This window comes from Lepisosteus oculatus, chromosome 3, assembly GCF_040954835.1.
Source record: "Lepisosteus oculatus isolate fLepOcu1 chromosome 3, fLepOcu1.hap2, whole genome shotgun sequence".
NCBI classification, from domain to species: domain Eukaryota; kingdom Metazoa; phylum Chordata; class Actinopteri; order Semionotiformes; family Lepisosteidae; genus Lepisosteus; species Lepisosteus oculatus.
This window is the reverse complement of record NC_090698.1, coordinates 21003660-21031458: the sequence shown is the minus strand read 5'-3', so window position 1 is coordinate 21031458 and position 27799 is coordinate 21003660. Positions and strand designations below refer to the sequence as shown.

General features: G+C 37.5%; 1 protein-coding gene across 2 annotated transcripts in view; it reads left to right on the top strand.

Annotated features, from left to right (window-relative positions):
• The first annotated feature begins 2502 nt into the window (after positions 1-2502).
• Positions 2503-27799, top strand: part of LOC102698737 (zinc finger and BTB domain-containing protein 7C) — a 110264-nt gene continuing 84967 nt past the window's right edge. For both annotated transcript variants that reach the window (XM_006627201.3, XM_015338826.2), the window contains exon 1: positions 2503-2633. In XM_006627201.3, the coding sequence (XP_006627264.2) occupies positions 2581-2633 (53 nt within the window). In that variant the 5' untranslated portion in view covers positions 2503-2580. The remainder of the gene's footprint in view (positions 2634-27799) is intronic.

Sequence of the window (27799 nt, the reverse complement as noted above, 5' to 3'; positions counted from 1 at the left end):
TTCAGAAAATCTAAAGATGCCAGGTCGTGTGTGATTGTTCCTGTTGCTTGTCCAAAGAACCAGAACAATTAATATTTTATTGGTCCACACAGACTATCTTCTTGGAAGTTCTTTCTAATTATCACTTCCATAATTTGACGTCATATAAAAAAGACTTATTGCTCTGTAATTGCTTGATATGTTGCCCTTTTGGGTGATGGGTGATGTATTAGCACATGTTTACAAAATATTACTATTTGTAAAATGTAGATTAAAGAATGTACATTTAAGAATGTAATGTTTAATGAATGTTTTAATTATACTGTACTTTTGCTCCCTCTTTTTTTTCTTACATTCATTAGATGCTTGTCTGATATTTGTGCCAGAAACCTGGTGGAAAATCAGGTCATTTTTTCTGTTCTTTTGTTTTGCTCTCTATCTTACTTTATGTTTTCCAATTACTCAGCCTGAGATGCAGGACAGGAAATGATACTAAAATGTGATGGGGATAAAACTAACTGAAGTACTTGCCCAAGTGAGGAAAGAGAGGGAGAAATCCACACTGATCCATGATTTTTCTCTAAAATGAGTGTTGTTTTGCCAAATGAAATGGGACAAAACGCCCTAATACCCTCACATATGGCTCTTCCACGTGTACATCCAAGCACGGCAGAAACTATTGAATCTCTTTGTCCTGAGGTCATTCTAGAAAGATATATCCATCTATGTAGGCCAGGCTTAATGAATGACTTATTTTTAAACATGTCCAGGCCTTTTTAATACTTAAAGAAAATGAATCATTTGACTCTGGTGCCCCACATTAAAAAAGGCCACCCACTGAACTGCAGGTGCCTCCCTGGTGGAATATGGCTGTCTTTCAACCCTAATACCAACCACAGAAGCCTGCCGTGCCCACTGTAACTTTCAGAAGGCCAGTGGAGTTAGCAACAGACTTTATGAAATAGATGTGAAGGGATGACACGTCTCAGCTCATGTCTCGATTAGGGTTTTCTTTTTGCAATAGTGGGATTAACTAATTCAAAACCTTAAAAAAAGTGTGGTAGAATAATTACTTATTATCCTCTTCCATTAGCTTTGCAGACTATATTCCTTCTGGGCAGTGTCATAGCTGGAATTCAACATCATCTAGGAAGAAGTTTGAAAATGGATTACATATTGCATGACTCTGTAAATGTATCATGTTTATTGTTGTGTGTAATATGTGTTGTTGGAATATTTACAGGTAACATTTTGTATTTCAGATCATTGTAAGACTGTAAAATGGTTTCTAACATTATTTTGTAAATACTACAAGTCTCCAGTCAGATGTCGAGACACCTCAAATATGTGTTTACTTGACACTTTGAAGTCACATAATCTTGATCTCAAATAAAGATATAAGCAATATATATAAGCAATATATTAAATGTAATCAGTCTAATGCTTATATATAAACTATAGACTGATTGCATTTAATGGTTATTTGTTATAAGGGTGAGACACAAACATAAATGTATAGGTTGAGGAGACATATTATGTTTTAATGTGTGTGCATGCGTTGGGATTCCTATTAAACATTTATAGATGACAAATGTTTCATCCCTCCATATTTTGTAACTCGTCCACCGGACTTGAAATAAAGACATTGTCCTACTGAAATCTAAAATATTCAAATTATTACAGTACCTGGCTTTTCAGTAAGTTTTAAAAACTCCACCTATGGCGAGATTTTAAAGAGCTTTAAAAAGTCCAATTGTATGACCTTAATTGGTGATTTGTTTTCTGTTCAAATTATTCACACCTAACAAATTAACGTACGTATACTGTACCTCAAACGGCAAAAACTGTTATCTATAAAGATTAGTTATTGAAATGGTTAAATAAATAAATTTTTCAAATGTTCTGTTATCCATTTACTCACTTGGCCGAAATGCTGCTGTGAGAGTGATTGTAAAGAAACGATGATTGGCTACAGTTCAGTATTCCTGCCCCCACTACCTTTTACTATTCGCTATTACCGCTGGTCTTAACTCGAAAGGGGCGTAGTACATCGCCTGTGCACGAACACCTGATAGAGAAGTCTCAACTGTAACTTCTGTTTTTTTTTGTCAGGTGTTCGTCTTAAATTAAATATTTTAATAATAAGAGTGTTTTCTGAACATACCGGACAGGAGATATGACCGAAAACATAATTGTCTTTTTAGTAGCAACAAAGTCTTCAATTCTTACACCCTCTTTAAAAAAACACTTTTCTTACCTTTTAAAGTGACACACAGTATAGGATACTTTATTGCTACCTGTTTGGCCTTTTTGGAATGCAAGTACTGTTAAAATTCACAAAGTCTTTGAATCCTCCAATGCTGATATTGCAAATGACGGCGGAGGAGTGAGTAGTCCAGCTTTCAACATGTAATGAGAATTTTCCACGCACTGAATGTTGAGCGTGGGTGATGTCCTCCTCTAGCAACTATGTACTGGGTATTATAAATACATATTAAAATAATGTTAAGGCAAGGAGGGAGGGTGAACACATCCGGCGCCTGTCGTTGGTCTTCACTGTTTTAGCATAACAGAAAGCTTTAGCAACTAAGCATCAATTAGATGGTGCCTGGACTGGATTGCGTGATGGGCAGCGTTAGCGACAGAACAGCCAGGTACGGTACCGCGGAATTCTCTGTCCTCTATCCGACATGTGCGCGAACTGACTTCAGTAGAGATTTGTTTCCAGACTGGCAGTAGCAGATAGCAGTATTTGCTCTAAGTGGTAGCAATAATTAAAAAGACAAGCACCACTGTCTTGTGATCAAGGAAACAGCAGGGAATGTGTGAGAGCTGATCGACTGAACTGGGTTTGTTAAAAAGTTTCTTGAGTAATAATCTTTAAACTACAGTCACTAGTAGTACCTGACGGCATAACGATTAATTGATGTATACAAGAAAGCTAGACGTTCGAAGTGTTCGTTACCGTCAGTTTTAAAGAACAGCTGCTATTAAAACACAGCATTTAATTAATGCATTTAGTAATTCTGAATAGCATTTTTATTTGATGTGAAATGGTTTGAGATTCTCTGGAGGTGTGTGGGAGTGTGCCAAGGGCAGGCAACGCAGAGGTGGCTCCAGCTAGCTCGCCCGGTTGTACGGACCGCTTCTACGTTGCGAGACATTGAGGGTGAGATAAATGGCTTTAAGATGACCAAACAGAGGGTTAGGAACTTTTTACTGATTTTTTATGTCGTGTTCAAAATGACACCTGCTTTTGTATTTATTGTATGAAAAAGTGAAACAATCACGAATTATCTGAACTCGACTGTACAAAATAAAAATGGCCAATTGCTTCAGAAAATAGGATTGTAGATTTAAAGAAATGAGAACGTTTCCAAGATTATTGTCATCATCATGATCTACGGCTGTAAGTTATCTGAGATTCATTGTTTTTGTTGTAAATATAAAGACAATGAAGTTATATATATATAAGAAATTTACAATAGCCTGATACATCCTCTGTTTGTCTGAGACTTCTGGAACAGTTGTGTGTGTCGTTTATTATATCTGTTCATTTAATTTTGCTTAGCACCGTAAATCTTTCTATTCTGAAAAGTTCAGGAAGGCTCAAGCTACACAAGGCATTTCCAAATTAGATCCAATTGTGATCTTAAATTACAGGTGCTCTAATTCTTAGCCAAATAATTATTCATTTAATTAATACCGATGAGTGGTACAACAAAAAAAAAGGAAAGCTTATGACTGCATATAGTCCTATGGCCTTTAACAAGAGAAATACCAAATATTGTGCACTTGTCAAAGCACCATTATGGCACAGCTTTTTAAAACAGCCTTCTCGTGTCAAAGCAGTAATTATTATCATGAAAAGCTGAGGTAGTAGAAGAAATAATAAGAAAAGTTGTGTTACGGAAACAACATTTCTAAACGTAATAATTAAGGCAGCATACTGTATGTTTTTCTGGGGGGTGGCATAGTGGCACAGTGCTTTGTGTTGCTGTTTTGCAGTGTAGGTGCTCAGGGTTAAAACCTGACCCTGGGTTGCTATCTGTGTGGAGTTTGTATGTTGTCCCCGTATTTGCATGGGTTACCTCCAACCGTCCAAAAACATGCCGGTAGGTTAATTGAGTCTAGGGACAATTTGGCCCTGGTGTGTGACCTGCGATGGGCTGGCATTCCAACCAGGGCATATCCTGTATTGCACCCTGTATTAGATAAAGCACTTAGAAAATGGATGGATGTACAGATCCTTTTCTATAAACATAATTGTATTTCAGACGAGGACAGAAACACGCAGTGTTTCTAAGTGCAGCTAAATAATTGTCCTGTGAGAGGAATACAAATTTAGTATCATCAGTATGAGCAGCACAGAAGCGTGGTGTTTAGCAACGTTTCCTCACAGCATTTGGCTCTGATTATTTGTATGAGTTTTTACCAGGTGATCCAGTTTCCTCCCACATTCCAAGCACATGCCGGCAAGGTTAACTGGTGTCTCTGAATTTTCTGTGTGTGATGGCCAGAGGTCCTGTCTTACGCCATTTTCTATCCTTACCGGGACTACTGTACGTGGCTTTCTGATAATACAAGTAGATGGATATTACCAGTATTATTACTGAACAAGTTTTTTTGTATGAAATTATATATTTCTTGAGAGAGAGGTTTATTGACCAGAATACACATATACACACCCAGTTAATGGGATCTTAGATTATGTGTACAGCATATTTATAAAGGAAAGGCTTTGACTGTATCTGCAAAAAATATTGAAAATGGAGGAAATGAATGGTCTTCTATAAAAGCAGTCCATTCATCACATTTGGAGGACAGAAAAGGCAAGTTTTCATTTTAATAGGAAGTGGCATCCCAGCTCCCACTACTGAATGAATGGAAACAAGGAAAGAGAGTGTGGTCAGTCGACTGACATGAGTATGTGTGGGCTATTCTTTGACTGAACCCCGTGAAGTTGTTTCAGTTAACTGTTTGTTTCACTCCAACGTGCTGTTTAGTTGCCACAAAGGACCACCTGTCCCACAGAGCAAGATAAAAATTTCATCTGCAGCTGCATATAATATGTTTCCAAAATAAACAGTTCAGTGAAGTTTGACTATTTTCTATTTAGATACAAACACAGAACAAATACATATACACACATCACCTTTGTACGTACAAAGTCACAAGCACACACTTTTTATTGTTATAAATGATGGTTCTTCTGGGATAGTCAACCCTGATGCCAGCAGTTCAAAATGGGAGCTATGCAAGAGAGACAGGCTTTGACCCCCATTGAAGTAAAAAGAGCAGTGTCAATAATGAGACTAAATTTAAATGTAAATGTTCTGACATCAGCTTGTCTAACAAGAAGATTTTTAAATGTTATAAAATAAAACACCACATCAGTTAGGAAATGTCAGGCATGGTCAAGTTGTTTCCTTGCTCTTTGTTTTTGTGTGGCCCTAATAAAAAAGAACAGGCTTCAACCTTAAAGATACAAACATCTATTTAACTAGCTGACAAATCACACATCATTATTTTTTCTAAATATTTAGAATACGTTTGAAAGCATAGGCTCAACTTTTTATAAAGTCTAGACTTATCTGGGTCTGTGGGTAGCTTTTTTGGGATACAAAAACAGAGTGGCGAAAAACTTGCATATTATGCATATTGCAGCCTCTCATCTTCTGGAACCTATTTATCTGGTACTGTAGCAGTGCACATTTAAATATTAGGCATAAAAAACTGGAAGTGTTGTCTGAAAGTGTGTTTAATTTCACAGCACTGAGTGAAGCACGTAACCTTGGGTGAAGTATGTCAAAATGGAAAATAAGTATTTGGACAAAAAGGCACTATCGTGAGAAGCTCTCAATCTCTTGTGGGTTTTGTTTACAAACATGAGAATTTCTCAAGCGTGTCAGCAAACGTTTTCTTTGTCATATAGTAACTTGTTTCTACACTCGTCTGGAAGTGGGTTGAAAGTGCTAAGAATGTTCGTAATCCCAGGATATTATGAAAGCTATAGGCTTTTAGCAAGAAAAACCTGTCTCATACAAGAATCTTTCTACTGCTTGAGACATAACTGGAGAGAAATCACCCTCTATCTTACACAATATACAGCTCTTAGAACAGGATACCTCGTCTCTGAGGAGTGTGAGACAAAGAAGTCTCATGCCGTCATTCATATTTGAAGAATATTACTTACATTATTTGCAAGGAGTTGTTTACCTTTTTGTGAACATTAAATTAATTAATAAAAATGTTAATGTACTATAGCTTTCCCTAGCAAAGAAACAAAAAAAAAAAGTTTGCAAATAGTTTAACCATATGCTCTTTGGTTTGAGTTATAGTTCTGTAAACTGTGGGACTCCATCTGCTGGTCGTTTTATGTACTGCCAGAAGTCCCATGGGATCTCATTGAAACAATTCAGCTGTGTTTCAGCACCAGTTGTGAAGGTGGGCGAGTTGGAAGGAGGATGTGGGAGTGGTGTGAAGAGGACAGATGAACTGAAGGAGGAAGTCTTTGGTTTGTTCATAGAGGATATTGGACAGGATGGGGAAAGTGTCAGGTGTGAGAAAGGGAAAGGGTGGGGGTGGGGGGGTGGGGGTCTGTCCATGCTGATGTCAATTTAAATGATGGAAACACTGATTCATTTAATTACCGTTTATTGTCTTGTGTTTTTTTTTCTCCTTCAACATGTACTTCCCATTTCCCATGTAGAATAAATATAGTAACTTTAAAAGTGCTTTATATCTGCTCTATCTTTTTTGACACACATAATCTAATTTTACCACAGAACTGGAGATTTGTATGTATACGCTTGTGTTGGAAGGAGAGGAATGACTGTTCCCCAGTATGTGCACATTTACATAGTTTTGAGTGTGCTGTTCTTCCGGATAGTAAAACTTTATTAGGTATTTGGCTCACGGGATGTCTGGACATTTCATTACGGCTTTCATCTTTGGTCCTCGGCCTCAGAATTTAATATTTACAGAATGGTTTTCAAAGCTTTATTCACCAGAGCTGCCAAATCTCAGTACATGATTGTAATACTTTAAATATAAGATACATTTGGAAGGGTGTGCTTTTAGTTTTATTTTGGGGCACAGGCGAAAAAACATTAGCTTTGAAAAAGCTTCTAACAAGTTGCTTTTACTAGTTAGAGCAGTGAACAGTAAAGCAGGTTTTTAAATTCACTAAACCTTAAAAACATAGACTTTATTACAAATTTGCTCCATAAATTGGTGGTGTTGTGTGTTTCAGAACCAACTCTCAAGACACACTGCACTATCATGAGTTTTGTGGTATCACATTTAACAAAAATAACTTTTAAGACATTTTTACCTGGGTTCTCTCATTTGGAATCTGACTGTCAACAAGGGTGTAATGTATAAAATAAAACATGTCAGTTTCATGATGGAAACATCAAGTAAAAATGACCTCCTGTGAGTGGGCAATGCCATCTGGAATCACTTCACTAAAACAGAGACATTACCTCAGTATCTCCTAGTTTGTTATGTGTGTTAAGATGTTATTTATTCATTTGAAAAGGAAAGTCTGAAAAGTAATCAAATGCTTATCATCTTGACAGATCATCTCCAGAGAAGTAATAATGATGGAATTCAAATTTTCTGTGTTTTACCTATTTTATAGTTTTTCTGTTTATCTGAGTGATCCCCATTCATATGCACAGCATATGAATACCAAAGAAAATGATTATTTTAACAAAACAAGCCTGCTGCCATGCCTATAGTGAGATATTTAAAAAAGCATTTTAAAATCGAAGTAGAAGTACATACACCATTATCCTTGGTTGTTACTTGTTAAAGTAAACAATACTACCATCTTATCAGTGCATAAGATCCTACAATGTGAACAGACAATGTAACAAGATATGGAGTAAAAATAAAGAAAAACACATTGTTTACTTTACAGTTTACATTTTGTGTTATTTTCTCATTTAAGAGGGAACTGCAATGCTATTTTTACATTTCTGTATTGAAAAGAATAAGCATGGATGAGTACATTTCAAACCACAATAAAAGTAAAATGTACACAGTAACTTGTAAAACCTCCAATTTACATCACAAAATAGACATTTCCAGGTATGTGCAGTGCCATATTGTACAATTCAGATTGAGGTAAGAAAATGTCCTTTGATGTGAAGAGGCCCTATTTGTCTTGGTCCACGACTTACGGCTCCCTCTACCACATGTTGATAAAGTTTATTGTATAACCCTGGAGGAGGGGGCAGCTCTCAGCCGTGGACTCCCGGAGGTTTCCTGACAGTTAAATGAGGTTTTCCCCCTCCGCTGTGCTGTGTAGCTTATTCTTTGTGTGGTATGTTCTCGGTCGACATCCAACCCCTAGAGGGTGCTTCACTTCTTTCCTGTTCCTAGTTCTGTGTGATTATTCATGTACTTCTGGTGTGTCTGGTTTCCGTTTCCTATTTAGTCCCTGTGTCTCCAGTGTTCCTGGCTCAGCATTAGTGTACGGATGTTGCGAGGCCCGCCTAGCACCAGGTCACCCTACGTCCATGTCCTGAGGGCATAGGCCTCATCCCCAACATCACCTGACCCCTGAGCCCAGAGCAAACCTCTGTGTTTGTCCCTTTTTTGCCGCTACGCATAGGGTCTCTCTGTTCTTCTGTTCATTCCACAGCTGGCGTTTCCGGCATCCGTGACACTATTACATTGTGAACAAGCAGGCTTTTAATCTAATAGAAATATTGCTCTCGACAGTTTTGCCAACAAGTACTACTTGTGAACTCTGCACAACTCACGTTGGAAAATTTCGATGTTGAAATGTCTGCTGTTCACCCTGTACCTATTCACTTGTACATCACGTTACATTAGTCATTACAGGGACTAGTTAGCAAGAAGGGCCACTTCACGTCTCAATTCGTGGGAACTCTGACTCTTGCCCAGAGAGTCACCAGAGGTTTGCAACAACATGGTGACTTACTGTACTTTCCCAATGTTCATGATTTTTTGCTTAATTCAAATTCTGTACAATTTTTCTGTATCATCAATTAATTTATTTTGTTATCAAGATTTAGTAACCAGTCTGAGAAATTGGGACTGCAGTTCGTCTTTAGCATAACAATCCAATGAGACAGTTAGCTGTGAGTTGTATACCTAGAAAATATGACCTGGGTTCTCCAGCCAGTGACAATTTCTCCAGTGACTGGCTGTTCAGTATATACTGTGCCTTGTAGTATGGTAGTTGGGCTGGAACTCTTTGCCTTGATGACCAAGACCAGAGTACTGCAGTGAGAGCTATTACAAAAAGAAAAATGCCTCTCATCTTGATGTTACAAGATTGTATGAAACTTTTGACCTTTCTAAAGCACAGTAAGCTTTAGAAAATACAGTTTTTTAGAGTGCAGAGTTTGGGCACGGTGACGTCATCGCCCTCCCTGCGCGTAGCAGGGACCACGGCCGCCTGGGCTGAGGGAGGTCTCCTTTAGCTCATTCGGCTGGTTCCTTGTTGCGTTACGCCGGAGACCCGGGTTCATGCCCAGGTGCTGCGGGACAAACTGGCGGGGTGGAGCGGCGAGGGCATGAGCCTGCGCGGAACCGCGACGGTCACACAGTCCAGGTTTGAGTGTAATTCTAACATTAACTTAATATGTTGAAATATATATGTTTTTTTTTACAAACTTCCAAATGTAGAAATTAAGGTAGGTGAATAAATGTGTAATAAAAAAAGTTAGGGTGGACTTGAGGCTTTTCACTATGACTGTCTCTTCATCAAGAATGAACTGCTTCTTTCCATTTCTCCTGACTTTGATCAAAACAGTTTCAGAAAAAGAAGCATAAACAAATCAGAATATGAATTATCAAAGCCTGTGTGATGCAGTTGCTTTTAAGTTTGAACACTGTGTCTTGTTCTGTCCCTTCCCGGTGTAGATGGTGCATTTCCTTTTGTTATGTTTTCTGTTGCTTTCTTCTGCTGTATTGGTTTTAGCCATTATAACCTGCCATTCCAAGAAAAGGAGCTGGTGAAGATACCTGCTTCACCTGAATGCTAGTAACACATATACACTATTATGTTGCATTATGTTATGATATATTATGACAGTTATTATGAATATGTTAAAGTGAGGAACAGGTAAAGGTTGATCCCTTTTTTTCTAGGGTCCCGTGGTCGAAACATTCCTTTTCTTCTTACCTTTCCATGTAGAATTAATTTCTACTTATTCCTACACATATATTATGAATTAATAAGTCAGAATGGAAAACAAATGTAGCTTATGGATGACTCCTTTATGTGCCCCAGAAGTAAGAGGTCTGTCATTGTTATTTGTCATCAGTGGGACTGCTTAATCAGCCTTCTTCTTCCCATCCCAACCCGTCCACTGAGCACTGAGACGCGCTCTCCTATAGCCTAGCTCTTTGAAGTTGGTTCGTAATGTGGAGTTTCATAAGTTTTGATTATCTGTGAAAGAGAGCTTTAGAGGAACCACAGCTATCATGGTCATTTTGATAAATGTTATGGAAATACCCTTATAAAGAGTGAAAGAGTTTGAAATAATACATTTGCCGTGTTCCAAAATGGTAATTAAAAGGTTTTGTGGGTCAGTTGTTTCCCCTACGATCTTCACGAGAGGGAGGATGATTCATGATTGGTCAGTGGCTCTCAGAATTAGTCGGCTCAGATCTTTTTTCGTGAGGAACTAAACCATGAGTAGGAGGGAAAATGGACATGGTGCTTGAGTTCAAAACTGCTAATTTTACTCGTCTTTCACTAAACTTGAAACTCCTTTGCAATCCATTGCCACATGCTTTGGTTTCCACTTTGTTTATGTCAAAGACAGATAGAAGATAATAATGAAAACATTTTCCTTGAGTAAGTAATCAAAAAAAGTCCCATATTTTCCTCTGGGCAAACTGTTAATGATGTTGCAATTAAAGTAGCTTAACACGACGTGCAGTTTTCTCATAAAGAGGACCATAAGGTCTGGTTAAAATTCTCTTGTGTTCTCTCTCCTCTTCTTTTTTGGTTGAAGTCATCATTCTAAATAGTTGATAAACTTGTTGGCGAAAAAGGACATTCAATCCCTTCAAAACACAGGTTTAGCTAAAAGCATTCCTTGGCAGATTTGAACAGTGAGCTGCAGTTTTAAGGTATAGTACATGTGAGGAAGAAAGAAAAACAAGACTGCTTACTGCATATATGGGTCCAAGATCTATTTTTTTACAGTTAATCAAAATCTAACAATTGCTTAACAAATGCTGCAAATATTTCCTCCACAAGAGAAAATCATTGTAGTGATCTCTGAAAAGCAAACTTGCTGCCTTTTAATTATGATAGCCCTGTTAGATCTCTGCAGCCACATCAGGTCAGACGAGACAGAAAAGACATCCTACCAAAATAAGGGAGGATGGCTTCAGCCCATTAACAGCATTGCAGCACAGCATCAAAGGCCAGAGGTCTGAGAGCATTTCCTGCATATTTTGGCACTGATGGGATATATTTAGAATTGTGTGTGTGTGTCTCCAAAACAACATAAAACAAGTCTTTCTGGATATGCTCTGTGCATTTCAGGCCAAAGAACTTCCCACAGGGATCCAAGACGTATGGTTGCTGGCTAATGTTTAATTAAACCTTCACTTTCATATCTTAGTGGGTACAGTATAATATCCCCTTTCGTTGCCCTCTTTTTGGTTGAGGCTTGGTTAAAGTATTCACTGTAATCATCATTATATACAGGATATAATATAATATATATGGTAAATTAATTGGTTTTCACTCCTGAAGGCACATTTCTAAACATATATTTCATTATGTCCTGAAGGATTTGTCTGAGAGCTGCGCTAATCAAATACTTTAGAAGGTACGGTATATTAAGGGACTCTGACCATTCTTGTTTACAGTAATTCTGTATGTAGGCATTATTTCTGTTATTTTTGTATTTAAAACTTTACAGAAACTCATACATTTTGCTCAGATCATTATTTCTTTTAATCATGCTTTAGAGTGATATGAAGTCCACAGTGCAATATAGTGCTTGCTACCACCTGAACAATTTAAAGAGTGTTCTAACGTGTGGGTGAAGATCTGTGTTCTGTGTTGCAGTCTGGGCCAAAGTTAGGATATTTTGTGAATTTAAAACTTTGTTTGCACTTTGCAAATGCATATCTTTCACATCCTCCGGTTTTTTAAGGTTGCGTGACAGATGCTTTGAGACTGATAACAGTAGCTTCATTTGACAGATTTGGCCTCTATGACATTCACTTAAAGCTATATGCATCGTCAACATTAAAGTAAATTTATACATACAGTAACTAAAAAAAACTCTTGTTTTGTAAGCCCTGGAGTTAATGAAGGATGTAGCGGGTTGCATAGAAAACACTTTGTTTATAAATGACTATAATTCTTGTTTCACCCCAGACATATGATAACGATGTAAGATGAATTTATCATGACTGCAGAGGGAAGACCAACCATTTTTCTGCCAGGAATCAACTATAAATATTAATGGTAAGCCAAGAACAAAACATTTCTTTAATACAAGGCTATACAATTCCTATCCTGGATGGCTGGAATCTACCAGGTTTACCGCTGCGAAAGAACTAGGAAAGTGTATTAAACTGGATCAGTTAAAACCAATAAATAGAACAATTTCTTAATTTCTCAATTGGAATGGAAGCCTGCAGACAATGTGGCCTTCCAGGAATAGAGTTGTAAACTCCTTATTTAATGTCCTACTTAAAAAAACATATTTTTTATTTTAGTTGAATTAAATAACAAAGTCTTTTATTTTTTTCAATAGGAAATGGAATTAAGCTCACAGTTCCGGTAAAGCTAAAAAGCTAAAAGCAGAGTGTCAAACATTTTATGTGATATTTTATTTTCTATAGAATAGGTCTATAGAATGTATGGAAAGTCTAAAATGCTTGTGTACCATTATAGATTGTCATTGTCCTGTGTAAAAAATATACTTGAACTTGAACTTTATTGCCATATGTAACCGGTACTGGTACAATGGAATTCTTACTTACAGAAAGTCTCTCGATTGTAAAACAAATGTAAGAAACAAAACAAAGTGCAAACAGTGCATCAAGACAATGTACAAACAAACAATAGACAATGTGCAAGTAAACATGCAGACAGTTTGAATGTAAACAATACAGACGTGTAAACAATGACTGGAAACGTACAATAAATAAATTACAATGAGGTAGATGGTGATGGTGTAGGTGTGGTCCGAGGGGGATGGCTAAATGTGTTCGCCAGTCTCACTGCTTGTGGATAGAAGCTATTGAAGAATCTAGTGGTAAGTGTCCGTATGCTCTTATATCTCTTGCCTGAGGGCAGTGGGGTGAAGAGCTCATGCCCTGGGTGGTGACTGTCCTCTGTGATGGCCAGAATTCTACCACGGCAGCGGTCCTCATAGAGCTGTTTAATCTCGGTGAGACCTCAGCCGATGATCTTCTGGGCCATATTGACCATTCTCTGCAGTGCCTTTCTTTCTCGCGAAGAGGTGTTGCCATACCACACGGTGATCCCGTTGGTGAGGACGCTCTCGATAGTGCAGCGGTAGAAGTTCACCAACACATGTATTGGCATCCCCCATCGCTTGAGGCACCTCAAGAAATAAAGGCGCTGCTGAGCCTTCTTCATGATAGAGTCAGTGTTCACAGTCCAGGTTAGATCTTTAGAGATGTGAATTCCCAAAAACCTAAAGCTGGTGACTGTTTCCACTTCCGTTCCATCAATACTGAGTGGGCTGTGAGTGTGTGGCCTGTGTCTCCGAAAGTCCACTATTAGCTCTTTCGTTTTCTTTATGTTCAAGTCCAGGTTATTGCTATGACACCACCTAAGCAGCTGTACAACTTCATCCCTGTAAGTGGACTCGTCATCATCACTGATCAGTCCTATTATAGTGGTGTCATCGGCAAACTCGATGATGCGGTTGTTGCTGTGTCTTGCTGTGCAGTCGTGAGTAAATAGGGAGTACAACCTTGGACTCAGACAGCAGCCTTGTGGGGTTCCAGTGCTCAGGGTGAGTGGTGTTGATGTTTTATTGCCTATCCGCACCACCTGTGGTCTCTCGATAAGAAAGTCCAGCAGCCAGTTGCAGACAGAGTTGCACAGACCTAATCCCCTGAGCTTTGTCACCAGTTGACTGGGTATGATGGAATTGAATGCTGAACTGTAGTCCACAAACAGCATTCTCACATACGAGTTCTTAGTGTCCAGGTGTTCCAAGGCTGTATGCAGAGCCAGGGAGACACCATCATCCACTGATCTGTTGTTCTGTACAGCAAACAGAACAGGTTCTGTATTGCTTCTGTATTAATCATCCATTGGAAATACAGTAAGTAACAGGTTTCTTGGTTTCTCACCTCTGGTCAGTTTTACATGTGGCTTCATAAAGAAGTGTTTAACGTGATTTTATAAAGATCTCCACCCAACTACATTGTCTGAGGTATCAGTGGGAAAGTACTGAGTAGGTGGGGAATTAACTGCTAAAATAAGTCAGTTTTCTCTTGCGGTAGCCACATGCTACTGTCAGCTACTGTCTGGGAACCTAATGCAAGTGAAATTAGTATAAACGAATCATGATAAACATGAACTGAGGAGCATACCATGTTTGTTTTGTCAATGATCAACTTCTTTCCTTTTTTTGCATTAATAGAGATTTTTTGCACAGTTTGACACACAAGTTTTATAACATTTCAGTTAGCTTGTTCAATACAATGCAAGCCATATGTATACCTAATTAAATATACACCTATAATATTAAACTAATGTAGTACATAGTCTGTTCTTTAAAACAGGGGTTTTCAAACATTCATTTCAAACATTTAATCACAGTTTGTAAAATGGTGATACAGTATATCCAGGAAAGATGTTCATTCTAAGATATCTTTTGTAGTTGTAAAGAAAGAGGGGTTGATTATATTTGCATATATTAATCCAAACATTGTACAAAATACAGAAGTATTTAAAATCGAAGAAGTAAAGTGAAACTTGTAAACTGTGTACATTATATACATATTACTTCCATTCACCCTCCTCCAAGGTATTGTTAGACAACATATGCCTTTATACATAGTAAACTGAGGCGTGTTATATTAAAGTGGAAACTGCCTGGAAACTCTGGTAGAACTGTAAACATAAATGCAGTTAAAGAACATGGCATCAATTTTAAAAACATGATCAATAATCATAATAATAGTAAAATATTTATGTGATGTACAGTATGTTTTAATATTTTTCTAAAATATGTTTACACAATGACACTTGTGTACTAATAATACGAATAGTCTTTTTCAATAATATGATTATTAATTATCATATACTAATTATAAAATAATATCACATTGATGTATTCAAATATTGGAAAAGTGTAAGTGTGGCCATACTACATAAATCAAATTAAATCATTTTAATTTATGCATATATAGCACCAAACTAACACACTAGCCACTTGAAAGAGGCCATTCAGGATGCAGAGGATGCAAGGTGGAACTAAGAAGCATAACTGGTCTGACCCTGGATGGGAAGCTAGTGCATCATAGTCCAAAATAGACGGACAATTAAGAATAGCCAATCAAACCTAGCCAGTATGTCTTTGGGAAGAAATTGGAGTTCCTGGTGAAAACCCACACAAACATATACAGAACGTTCAAACTCCACACAAACAAAATCTTGGTTTGAGAATAGAACTCAGGATCCCAGACCAGCAGTACTGCTGTGCCACTCTGCCACTAACTCTTTTTAATTAATTATGGAAAAACAAAGAAAAACCCACCAGCAGGCGGTATGTGTCTGGGAAATGAATTCTAAGAATAAAATGCCTTTGCGACTTGCAAGGAAAGATATTAAAATTGCGGGCAAATTAAATTAATTAATAGAAAACAGAATACCTGACATAGAAATGAGTTGGAGCACTAACAAAAGTACATAACACTATAATAAGAATGAATAGATTAAAAGGCACTAGGTTAGACACAGAGCAAAAAGAAGGGGTTACTGTTGGAACAGGGAAATACTAAACGGGATCCAATACAAAATTAGCAATGGTCAAGAAGAAGAAAGCTCAGAAAGCGGTGGATCCCGTTAAAGAAAAAGTATACAATTTATTCTGCTCTTTTGTTTCAACAGGGTGTAGTCAAACTAAAAAGTTCTGAATTCAAATGAAGGGTGCTAATACTTTTCCACTTTGACAGTAATCACAACCGTGTTCCCAGACCGTTGGTACATTTCTCTTCAATGCTTACTAAAATCAAGTTTTTAAGTGTTTAAATATGCTCTTATTTGGCTGTTTTTTTCATCACCCATGTGTTATGTGTGCACTGTTGAGGACATGTCTGCCAAAATAGAACTAGCTGCCCACCTTGTTGAAGTTGATACAACTGACAAGAAGTTGCCAACAACCAACAACTAAACACACTAGATGAGGCCTCAATCTTTGATACACATGAATAGAATGCTTCAGAATAACCAGTGAAAAACAATAAGTACAAAACCAGACCACCTAATGAAAACCCACAGAAACAGCATGCTTAAGAAGGAATGAAACTGGTCTTAATACACATCAATATCCTGGAAGTTTTACAATAAAGATACAAAATTTGTTTTGGCTTTATACAACTTTATCCAATAAAATTAGCTAAATTGCCTTTTTGATACGAAAACTGCCTGATCAAATGTTCTGTGCAGTTAGGAATCTCCACTTGTCAATTGCCACAGCTCAGTGCTATGACTCTTATATTTGTACAAGAAAGAAAAGACAACATAAAGTTCACTGTCTGGTCGTCTTTTTCACTACATACAGTACAGTATGCCCAGAGCTTGAATAGCTGAGGTAAGGTATCACAGACACCAGGTGTGGCACAGGAGCAGATGTTTCTGGCTCTGGCTGACTATACATCTGTGCAGCCTCCACAGTTGCTCAGCTAGGAATCCTGACAGCTACTGTAGCTCAAGATTTAGATCAGTAATATGTATGAGAATAAACCCAACATGTGCTGTGATATGACCTGTTGTAAAACATGATACTTTAGCCACCTTCCATCTTCCCAGTTGCAAAAGCTCACATTAAAACAAAGACTAGGCTGCCCATGTCTGAAGTTATAAACTAACATTTCTAGTCTTACAGTATATGAATGTTGAAAAAGAGACATAAAATGTCTACAAGAAGGAAACACTTCCTAGACTAAAAAAATGTTATCTGAGGGAGAAACAAAAGCCATTTTCTGCAAAGGACTCTGTAAACTTTGGTCTCCTTCCCAATGTTTGAATCCCATAAACACATTCCTGCATTACAAAACTAGAAAGGTTTGTTTAATTTTTCCTGCCATTAAGTACTGCTGAAAGACAAGGCTTAAAGACTTAAACACACTTGGAAGGTGAACAGGGATACATTTCTTTAAGATCACTTTATTGGCCATATACAATTTCTTGTATTAGGAATTTGTCTTTTTGCATACCTCAACTTGCTCTCCATGAGACACACAGACGGGGAGAGAAGCTTGGGGTCAGAGTGCAGGGTCAGCCATTTATACAGTGCCCCTGGAGCAATTTGGGTTAAGGGCCTTGCTTAGGGGTCCAATGGAGTAGGATTCCTCTGCCGGCCACAGGATACTAACCAGCAACCTTCCAACTACAGGCGCAGATCCTTAGCCACAGAGCCACCACACCGGCCCAAAAAGGGGTTCTTAACCTGGGGTTCACAGCCCCCTTGGGGGTCGCAACGTAGTCCCGGGGGGGTCGCACAATAGGCAACAGAGACAGAATTATACAACCAGTGTGATCCCTTATGTACCTTTAGTTCTGAATTTTTACAAAATCCATTTTAATTGAATGGACATGTAGATTCTGACTCATAATGAATATTAAAGAAGAAACTGCTAAAAGGGAAACCAACAAAGAAGTGAATTTGAATTTTAACGTTACAAAGTCACATGAAAGAGTTATGGGTTTGTGAGAAAAGTATGATGGCCACATGATTGGCCAAGGGCTTGCACGTTTTTGCTTACAACAGCTTTGTTTTAGCATAGTTAGAATGAAGGGTCATGTTAATTCTTTGAAATGTCTGTAAACACGAGTGAACATTGCTTTGTAACTGTGCTCCTGCTGCCTTTTGTGAAGAGTTTTGGATGGAGTGTGAGAGGCTGTCGATGGCATTGAGCACTGGCTGTTTTTTCTATGATATACCATCGAGCCATAGGCCAGTGAACGTATAATTAGCATGTCTATACACACACTCTCTTAGTTGCCTAGCTTTTACATTTATATATGAGCATGAAAAGAAATCCTTCCTTTTTTTCCACTTATCCTTAGTTGAGCTTGACCCCGGCTGATTTCTACTTGCAACCTGCAATTGTATTCAGAGCCAGAAATAGGAGTCGGAATGCTAGGGTGGGCTGCATGTGTGTCACACAACAAAGCTTTACAGATGGGTGTTGCCTGGTTTTTAACATCCTCCCCCATAACCGCCTATGGTGTTTGCATGGAAACGTAGCGATTGTGCACAGTCCAGCTCCCCACCCACTACTTCAGACCAGATTGTGCCTCCTTTAAAAAGCCAGTCTGATTTAGAGGTTTGTAGCCCTCAGCCCAGTGTAGAATAACTGCACGGTTCACAGAGCAGAGTTTCCCAGACAGGCAAGGGCAAATGTGTTAAAGCCCCATCTTTCAATTACTGGTGATTAAAGGCATGATCTTGCTAGACTTCATCCCCTAGGACGCTACGCCCCTAAGAGCACGTTAGAGGCCACAGTAATCATGTCATGTGTAAAAATAGTCCAAGCTAGTAGGAAAACAAACAAACAAACAAACAAAAAATTGAACTTTGTTTTTTTTTGGGTTACATAGTTTGATTTATTTAAGGTGGAGAAATCCCAAGTGCTGTAATAATTTTTATTTGATCACATTCTTTTGTACTGTATACTGTATGTTTCATTAATGACTGAGTCTACAATTTTAAACATTGATGGAAATAATTCTTTTGAGATTTTCCCTCACAGGTAGACTTTTTATTTCACAGCAAATGCTCCAGCTTCTTTTAATCATTGTGGACAATGATTTAAAAAGTTCAGTAAAAAAAATGAATCCATTACAAGTGCAAGTGTGATTTTCAGATGTGTTATTTAATCAATAAGAAGTCATCAGAAATACCTTTTAGGAGGTAATATCTACATTTACACTATTTTGATCACTATAACTAATGATTTTTAAAATTATTTTCACCAAATGTCTTGTTAATTTAACACAAATACCTGTATTGGAATACTTCTTAAAACTAACATTCCCCATTACTGCTGTTAGGATAGCACATTTACCCATTATGAACATAAAAGCTGAAAGTGAGCTAGTGTACTTTGCTATTAAACGTGGTATAATGTGTACTGTACAGTATTTATGTCTTCATCCATTGTTGTAGATTTGTTTGTTTGTTTATAATCATTGTCTTGCTGCATGACCCCGTATTGGCTCAGCTTCAGCTGATGATTGGATCAGCATGGACATTTACCTCCAGAACCTGCTGTTAAAACATCAAATTCATGATTCCGTCAATGATAACAAACCATCTGGTTCTTGAGGCAGCAAAATTGTAGTGATTGTGAAGGGATTCTAAGGCAAGATTAGTAAGCTTCTGAGGTTGAAAGTAAACGGTAAGTTTTAACACAAAGGTAAAAAAGAACAAACACTAAGTGGAAACAAAGTAAAAACCCAGGCTAGGGTCAAAACTGTAATTAAAGGTCAAAGTTTAGAGCAAGAGAGGGACAAAGCAAAAGTAAAAAAGCAAGCAAGGGTCAGAACCAGAGTTATTAACAACACACAAAACTGCATGCATGCAAAGACTGAAGCCAGCCTCAAGCCTAAGCGGTGGTTTAAATACTGAAGTAGTCTTAATGATAATCGGATGCAGGTGTGGGTGATAATTACTGAAGCAATGTGGTACAGAAAAGTCACAGGGAAACTTGTGAGGCAAGTGAAGTGTTGTAGTTCAGAGAGCAGAGCACTGGTGCCAGAAACTCCATGATTAGGGTTTTGAGGCCCACTGCCTCACAGAGAGCAAAAAATTATAATTATAAACTGCAAAATATTATCGTGCCTCACAAAAATAGCCCCAAACCATGATACACCTACAGTACTACCACTCTTTACGGTTGGGATTAAGTTCTTCTGCTGGAAGGCTGTGTTTGATTTTCTCCACACAAAATGCTTCTCATTGTGGCCAGAAAGTTAAAAATTTGATTCTAGACAGAATTCTTCTTATGGATCATTTAGTTGTTTTTTGGTAAACTTGAGATGGGTGGCAAAGTTCTTTTTAGAGCATAAAAGTAACTTCCTGGCTGTCTTCCCATAAAAAAAAACATTCCCCTTCAGCTTTTCCTGATGGCTGACACATGAACATGGACATTAGGTGCTGCAAGAGAGACCTGCAGATCGTTAAATATTACTCTGAGGTTCTTTGTGACTTTCTGGATGATTTTTTCATCCAGGATGATTTCTTTCAGGATGGGAAGATCTTAGATGGGCAAGTGGCCCGTGGTAGAGTCACTGTGGTCTTGAATATTTTCATTTTATAGATTATCTTCATGACTGTTGATGGATGGAGCACTAAGTGTTTAGAATAGATTTGTCAACCCTCTCCAGACTAATGAGCATTACGTACTCTTTCTCTGAGGTGCTCTGAAATGTCCTTTGGACATAACATGTTTTCACTAACATGTATGATGAAGACCAATCTCACAAAGTCTCTGATGTTTATATCAGTTCCGAATAGTCCAGACCTTCTTTACTTCTTTATTCACATAGTCACCTGATTCTAATTATCTCCTTAATCATGCTAATTGTACTAAGGGTTCATGTTACGACCCCAGGTGTCTAGGGGTAAAGGGGTGTAACATTTAGGATAATTCTTTTGGAAGCAGGGGGGTTTTGGTGAGGGACTAGGAAGCATGATAACAAGGGTAAGGAACTAGAGTGGTGCCAAAGGAAAGAAAATAACAAACAAAATGGAGCTGGCTAGGACAATGAGGGAAAGCTAATCTGACTACAAAAGAAAATCCGAAACACACGGTCTTCGGCGTCTTCAACACCCTAGCTAACCTGCACTGAGTACCCAAAACCATACAAGACAAATGGCACTCACCCGTACTAAACTAGTGTACTAATACAAACTAAGTGTGTAAGTGTACCCAACAACCTAAACTAACCTTATATACAAAAGTTCACACAAAAACACAAGTGAACCAGGAACACAAATAAGGGAAAACAAGAGTAATCAACAGGGTACAAAAGAACACAAAAGTTGAATGTACTGTAACACTGGGGCAAGGTAATGGCAAAAAAAGGATGAACACACAAACAAACGAAAGTACAAAGAAACTAACAGAAAACCAACCAAACAACAAAGCCGAAGCTATACAAAAATACACGCACACAAAGCAAAACAAACCAACAAACGAAGCCGAAGCAATAACCAGAAGCGAAGCAATAACCAAACGGGACCAAAGTCAAACAAAAGGCCTCTCCTTGCTGAAAACCTCCATGTTATATGCTGAATAAGATGTGTTCTGATTGGCTGAGAGCTAATTAATGATGACATCATACTGAAACAGTGGAGTGATGGTGGGCCAATGGGGAACGGAGAACAATCAAGGGTCAGCAGTGTGGAACACAGAAAAAACACACACAGAACACACACTGGGACGTAACAGTTCACTTATTACTGTATTTCACATACACCGTACCATTGCATCTTAGAAAACATTGAGTTGAAAAATGCAAACTCTTTTGGCTAGGAGAATACCCGTTTTAATTAAACAAGAGTTTTATGGTAGGAATTCCTATAATTATATTGGGGGTTCACAAACTCAGCACTGCAGTATGGATGGCTCAGTGGGTGTCATTTAGTTAGATAAAGGCTGGTGAAATAATTAACAAGCCTATGGAGTGGATCAACATAATTATTTAAAAAATGGCTTAAAAACAAGACTTTATTGTACCTTTGTAACACCTTCCATGACAGTGTTATTTATAGACTTCATAGAATTTACAGACTTTGGGGCACCATGTAGCATTGATCACATAATGTAGATGAACAGGGACTCTTAATTTCAAGAAAGTGGATCAATGAAATTTCTTAGTATTCTTCCTGGCCAAAAACCTGCATTGACTGCAAGTTAGGTTAAACACAACATTACTGTTAGGAATAAGCAGATACATTCTGACTTATTAATGGATAGAAAATCCTACTGAATTTTTAAGGCTTCATCAAATATGATTGACCTTTTGCAAAAAATGATGGATACGAAAAAGAAAAGTTACCAAAAAAGGCCATCTGAGTCCATCTTGCTCATTTGAAAGTTGGCAGTTCATGTAATGCAGCTGCATAAAACAACGTGGCTGGGCAGTTTGTTCCAGGACCCATGATTCGTTGTGTGAGGAATTGGCTCTTATTTGCAGTTCCTGACTGTGCTTCCCTGTAACTCCTCCTTGTGCCTTCATGTCCTTGTTTCCTTGTTGAGCATGAAATTGTTCATTGGGTCCAGTATTATCAGTACTATTCAGGATTTTGAATACATGTACAGTATCAAGTTGCCTCATAATTTCCTCTGTAACAAGATTTAGTTCCTTTAACCTGAATATGTGAGTATGGCATTGTTCTTATACTACAGATCTCCTTTGAAAGTTTTCCTGGCCAGCAGTGTTTGTGTTTTGTAATGCAGTGACTACTATTGTACACAATATTCTAAATGAGGTTTTACAGGTGTACTGACCTTAACATTACTTCCTTTGATTTAAATTCTAGACTCTTCATAATCCTGCTATTTGTGTGCTACTTTTTATCACTTCCCTGCATTACCTAGAGGACAATCACAAGTCAAAAAACTCTTAAACCCCTGTCATTGTTTGCTTTTTGATTCTTGGCACCACTCATCTGATATTTGTAATGTCGCTCTACTTAAGTACAGTATATATTACTTTGCACTTACAGTATCTGCAATGAATTTCATGTGTCTATCTGGTCCTGAATAATTTGTCTAAGTCTCTTGGCATTTTCTTTCCTGCTTTTACAGTGTTTATAATCATCAATACACATTCTAAATGCCACATAACTAATTGACTAATTATATGCAAATGTGCTTAGTCTGTTAATCATCTATTAAGAATTTATAAATGATGTCTTACGACTAAGATTTAATATTGACCTGTTCCAGCAGCAAGTTAATCACAAATGAAAAGCTGAATATTATTCAATTTACATTACCTTACATTTACATCAGACAGGCTTAAATCTTTTTTGCTTCTGACAGTTTTGGGGGGACTCTGAATATACTCATTACTAGCTCTCATTTTGGAGCAGAATTTTAACTGTACAGTTCTTTTTTTCTTTATTTAAATGAAATAAAAAAATAGTGGCACAATCTACACTATACAGGATGCTGATGTCATTGCATTATCTTAAATGTGTGTGAAACATTCAAAAACATAAATGGCATTAAGCATCTTTTTGATTGCATTTGACAGGCTAGAGTGTAATTATCGCAGCCATTGAAGGCATACGATTTTGATAAATATTTAATTTAAGATGAAATCCAATTACATTTATAAAAATGTGAAAAACTGTCAATGTCCAGACATCAATACCCAACACACCCTTGTATAACATCCACATATGTTTAATGTGTAAGTTGAAATTTTCAATTTTAAAAACAAATAAACAAACAAGGCTTCCTTTAATATTTAAAAAGTGAATATTTGAGTGTGTTTTTTATAATGGACAAATGTAAATATGGATGATTATAGCTTACAGCAGACAGCATCCAAATTTGGGAACCACAGAGGCTAGCTTGAATTATGGAGGTCAGACGAATGTACTGGTAATAGTTATGCGCACTTTCACTAAGAGCAGGAGTTACTTTGCCTTGGAAGGAAACACGCATGGCACACAACGAACCCCTGCTGGCCTGAAATAGCTGCTGTAAAAAAAAAAATCAAGAAATAATTGAAGGACAGTTAAACCAAACTACTTAGTAGCCTACATAAAATATGTGATTCATCTTTCTTTAATTAAAGCCAATATGACCAGAAAAGCTGCTTGTTTTCTCCTTTCATTGATATCGTCTGTGTTTCATTATTCTGTATGGAAACAGTTTGCCAATATAAATTGAATAACATTAAGCTTTCAAACCTTTCAAACCTGCCTCAACATCAGGCATTGGTTTGTGGTCATCAGTGTATCACTGTCCAAGATGCATTGCTTCAACTTTGTTTGTTTTCATAGAGGCTTGTGTTCTAGGTCACCTTTTCAAGCCCTTTTTTGCAGTTGTGCATTAATACCTGCATGGGTTGCACTTATAAAAAGAAAATTGAACTAATGTGGATTGCCTGCAAAAAGATTGTTAACTGATTGTGGCAACCACAATATTCTGTTAAGCTCTATGTTAGGAGCTGGATTTGGGAGCTACAGTATCTGATGTTTTCACAGTGGACAGTTTATATTTATCAAGTGGTTGCAGACTTTTTTTCTCTAGCCATAAGATTGACCAGTGGTATAACACCTTCCAAAAACCTGAAGGTATTAAAGTATAAGGCAAATCATTGAATATAACATAGAAAGAAAATTATTCTTCTATTCCAAAGTTATACATTTCGCTGTTATAATACCTAGTTAAAAAGAGTTTTCTAGCATCGTTTGCTAGAAATGTTTTAGGTCTTATTTAATAAATGTCTGTAAAACTGAAACTTATTGAACCTTGGAAAATACTTCCCCATAACCTACCAGTAGAGGCACTATTCTACAATGATAACTATTGAATATTTTTAGTGTAACAATATTAATTGCCTAGCTGATTCTGCAGAAGTTTAAATTCTGTGGAAGTTTATAGTTAAGTGTCTTCAGTCTAGCTGAACCATGTGAAATCCCTAGAAACCTTCACTGGCTTTACCAATGTTTGTAGATTTTCAAGAAAAAAAAATGAAAATCAGAGAACATTTGCAAAGCTCTCACCTGAGTGCCAAATTTTGCTCTGCTCTGCTCTGCTATTGTTGACTCCGTGAACACAATTTACCAATTTTCTAAAACGGTGACTAACTGAAGGTGAAGGAGGCTTAGCAGTTGCAGGCCGTTCTTAAAATGAACACAGAATCTTGTGTTCATTTTATTGCTCCACTCCATGCTTATGTCTTATCATGCTAGGTTTTCTACCTTTAAACTTTGATAAGATGGTCTTTTATAACATTAGGGGCAAGGCTTTTTTATCAGAAGCAAAAAACGTTGAAAAACAGCTTGCTATTTCAATTCTTCAAACTGACAGCCCTATGACTAAGAGCATGGCCTCTTTCTGTTAGGTGACACTATGGGAATCTAGCTCTATGGAAGACATAAGTGTCAAGCGGGAGGGGGCACATCTCCTCTATTTATGAAGGGATGACTTATCCTGCAGGTGCCTGCATTTTTTATCATCTGGCATGTCCTCAGAGGGCACTCAGGGATGACAGATTCCAGCTAGGTGTTAGACGTTGCCCGCCGTATTTAATTATCACATGCTCCACAGTGTCTTCTGACATTACTGTGGCTGAACACGTCCTCTGAATGTAGATGTGTTTGTCTAGCATTTGAGGAAATTAAAAGCAGAGTCTGCAATCTCACTCTGTGTATATCTAAACTGTATACATATTCAAGACTGCTCAGAGTGAAACATGGCCCTGTAACCTGAAAAGCCAGTTCCATTCTAGGCTATGCAATGAGTGCAGTGTTGTTCAGGCTTGCAGTGGGTGACATGTCATTGACTGTGTCTCACTAGGGGTTAAAGGATAAGTACACAGGGAGAAAAATAACTAAAATAACCAAAAAAGTACAGGTGCTTAAATCTATGGGAACATTGGGCTGTTGCAACCCTGGCAAAACCTGGACCTGGTTGGTGCAAAGGGGATAATATTGTTAAGCCAGTACTCTTCCAATCCATGCCACTGCAACTATAGCTTCCTTGGAATTATTATTGCATTTTTACTTTAGAAACATTAAACATGTATTTTTTTTTGCAAATATCAATTGCACTACTTTATCATTTAATTGTTGCATTCTGTTACCCAACATGTTACCCAAAAGCCTCTGTTTTGGGTAATGTCATGAATGGGTTAAAACAAAATACTTGCAGGCCACAAGCAGATTCATGATCAATGGAAAACTGAATTGTCGGTATGTACAAAACTTTACCATGTAGCAAAAAATTAAATAAAACTAAAAAATGTAAGTTCCTTTGAGCATTGTGTAATCTCATGAATTGATCTTAAGATTTGTGTTGAAATGTTCCCTAGTGCTCCTCCTTAAAAAATCAGGATCAACACGAACTATGATGTTAATAGAGTTAAGTGTCTTCGTAGTTCTGTTTAAATAGTATGATTTATTAACGAGGTAGATCTCGAACTCCATGCACATATGCTTAGCTCGTCTCAGCCTGTTGGGATGTTCAAAGATGAGGAAATGGAAATTTATTTGGAAGCTCCTTTAAAAGGGTTTGTTAACCTCAACTGGTGTGTCACGTATCCCCTTTCTGTTATCATCAACTGCTGTGAGAGTATCATGTTTCACTGCAGATAACTCTGATTGACTTTTCTCTCAATGTCTTATCTAGGAAGATGTATGGCCCATGTACTTCCCAATGAAAATATCACGTAAATAGCCTTTTATTCCAAAAATGACATCTGAATGGAAATTTCCCAGTTTTTGCATTGGTTTCTTTTTGTTTTTAGATAGGCGGCCGTACTGTTGGTGACTGGAATGTGACCCACTTATTGAATTATCCAAAGAAATTGCATACTGGTACATAAAAATATTTATTCTTTTTGGCATCAAAGATGTCATGATAAGGTTTAGAAAAAAAACTCAGAAATATTATTTACTTCTGTCAGCTCAGGGTTTCAGACATATAGCTTTAGACAGTGTATAAACATGGCGACATCAAATAGAAAAATAATGCCTTAAAAGGGTTCTTTAATAACTTATCATTGACACTTCTCTGCTTGTAGTTTCAAGGAAATGTAAATGACGTAATGTTGGGTTTTTAGATAGTAGCCTGCAGTGTATTTTGCGTACAAGCAAAAGGAAATCGGCTGCAAAAGTGCTTATTAAGTACCACAAATTACAACCTTTTCCTGCTTGAAAACCACTGCAGAACATAAGAGGTTAAAAAGTGAATACCCTTTAAAAGCAAAAATGCTGGTTATGGTTTTTTCACAACAGAAGCTTTTCATGTTTATAATATGGCAAGAAAGAAAGTAGTTGGTTGATTTGAAAACACAATTAAAAGGGAGCATGTTGAATAAGACAATGATGGTTAGACAACTGAAACCAGAACTGACTTAGTCAGTTATGGTGCTTTTTTGGAGAGTGGAGCTCTAAAGTGGGCTGAAGGTTCTTAGCCTGTTACACAAAAATGAGTGTACAAAAAGTACTTATCAGCTATGGTACTATCGGACATGTTTTATTAAATTCCTTATGTGGACAGGCAAATCGATTTATGCTTATATTCTGTCACTTTTTTCACTTTCATTTACATCATTGTAAAGGTTGATAGATATAATGGGGGACATGGGATATAAAGCACAGGAGGACAGAGCAGGTCAGAAGGAGTGTTCATATGGACAGAAATTGGAGGAAGTAGTGTGAAAAGGTGAAATCTGTAACCGAATGGAGAGGTTCTAAAAAAAACTATCGTTGAGAGAAGGGAAGTGATGTGATCCGACTTTAAGGATAACCCTGGTCTCTGATGCTCCCCACTCAAATCTCATCAAGTATAAAGAGCCTTCACCCTCTGTGGCGGTAAAATGACAAGAAATGAAACAGATACT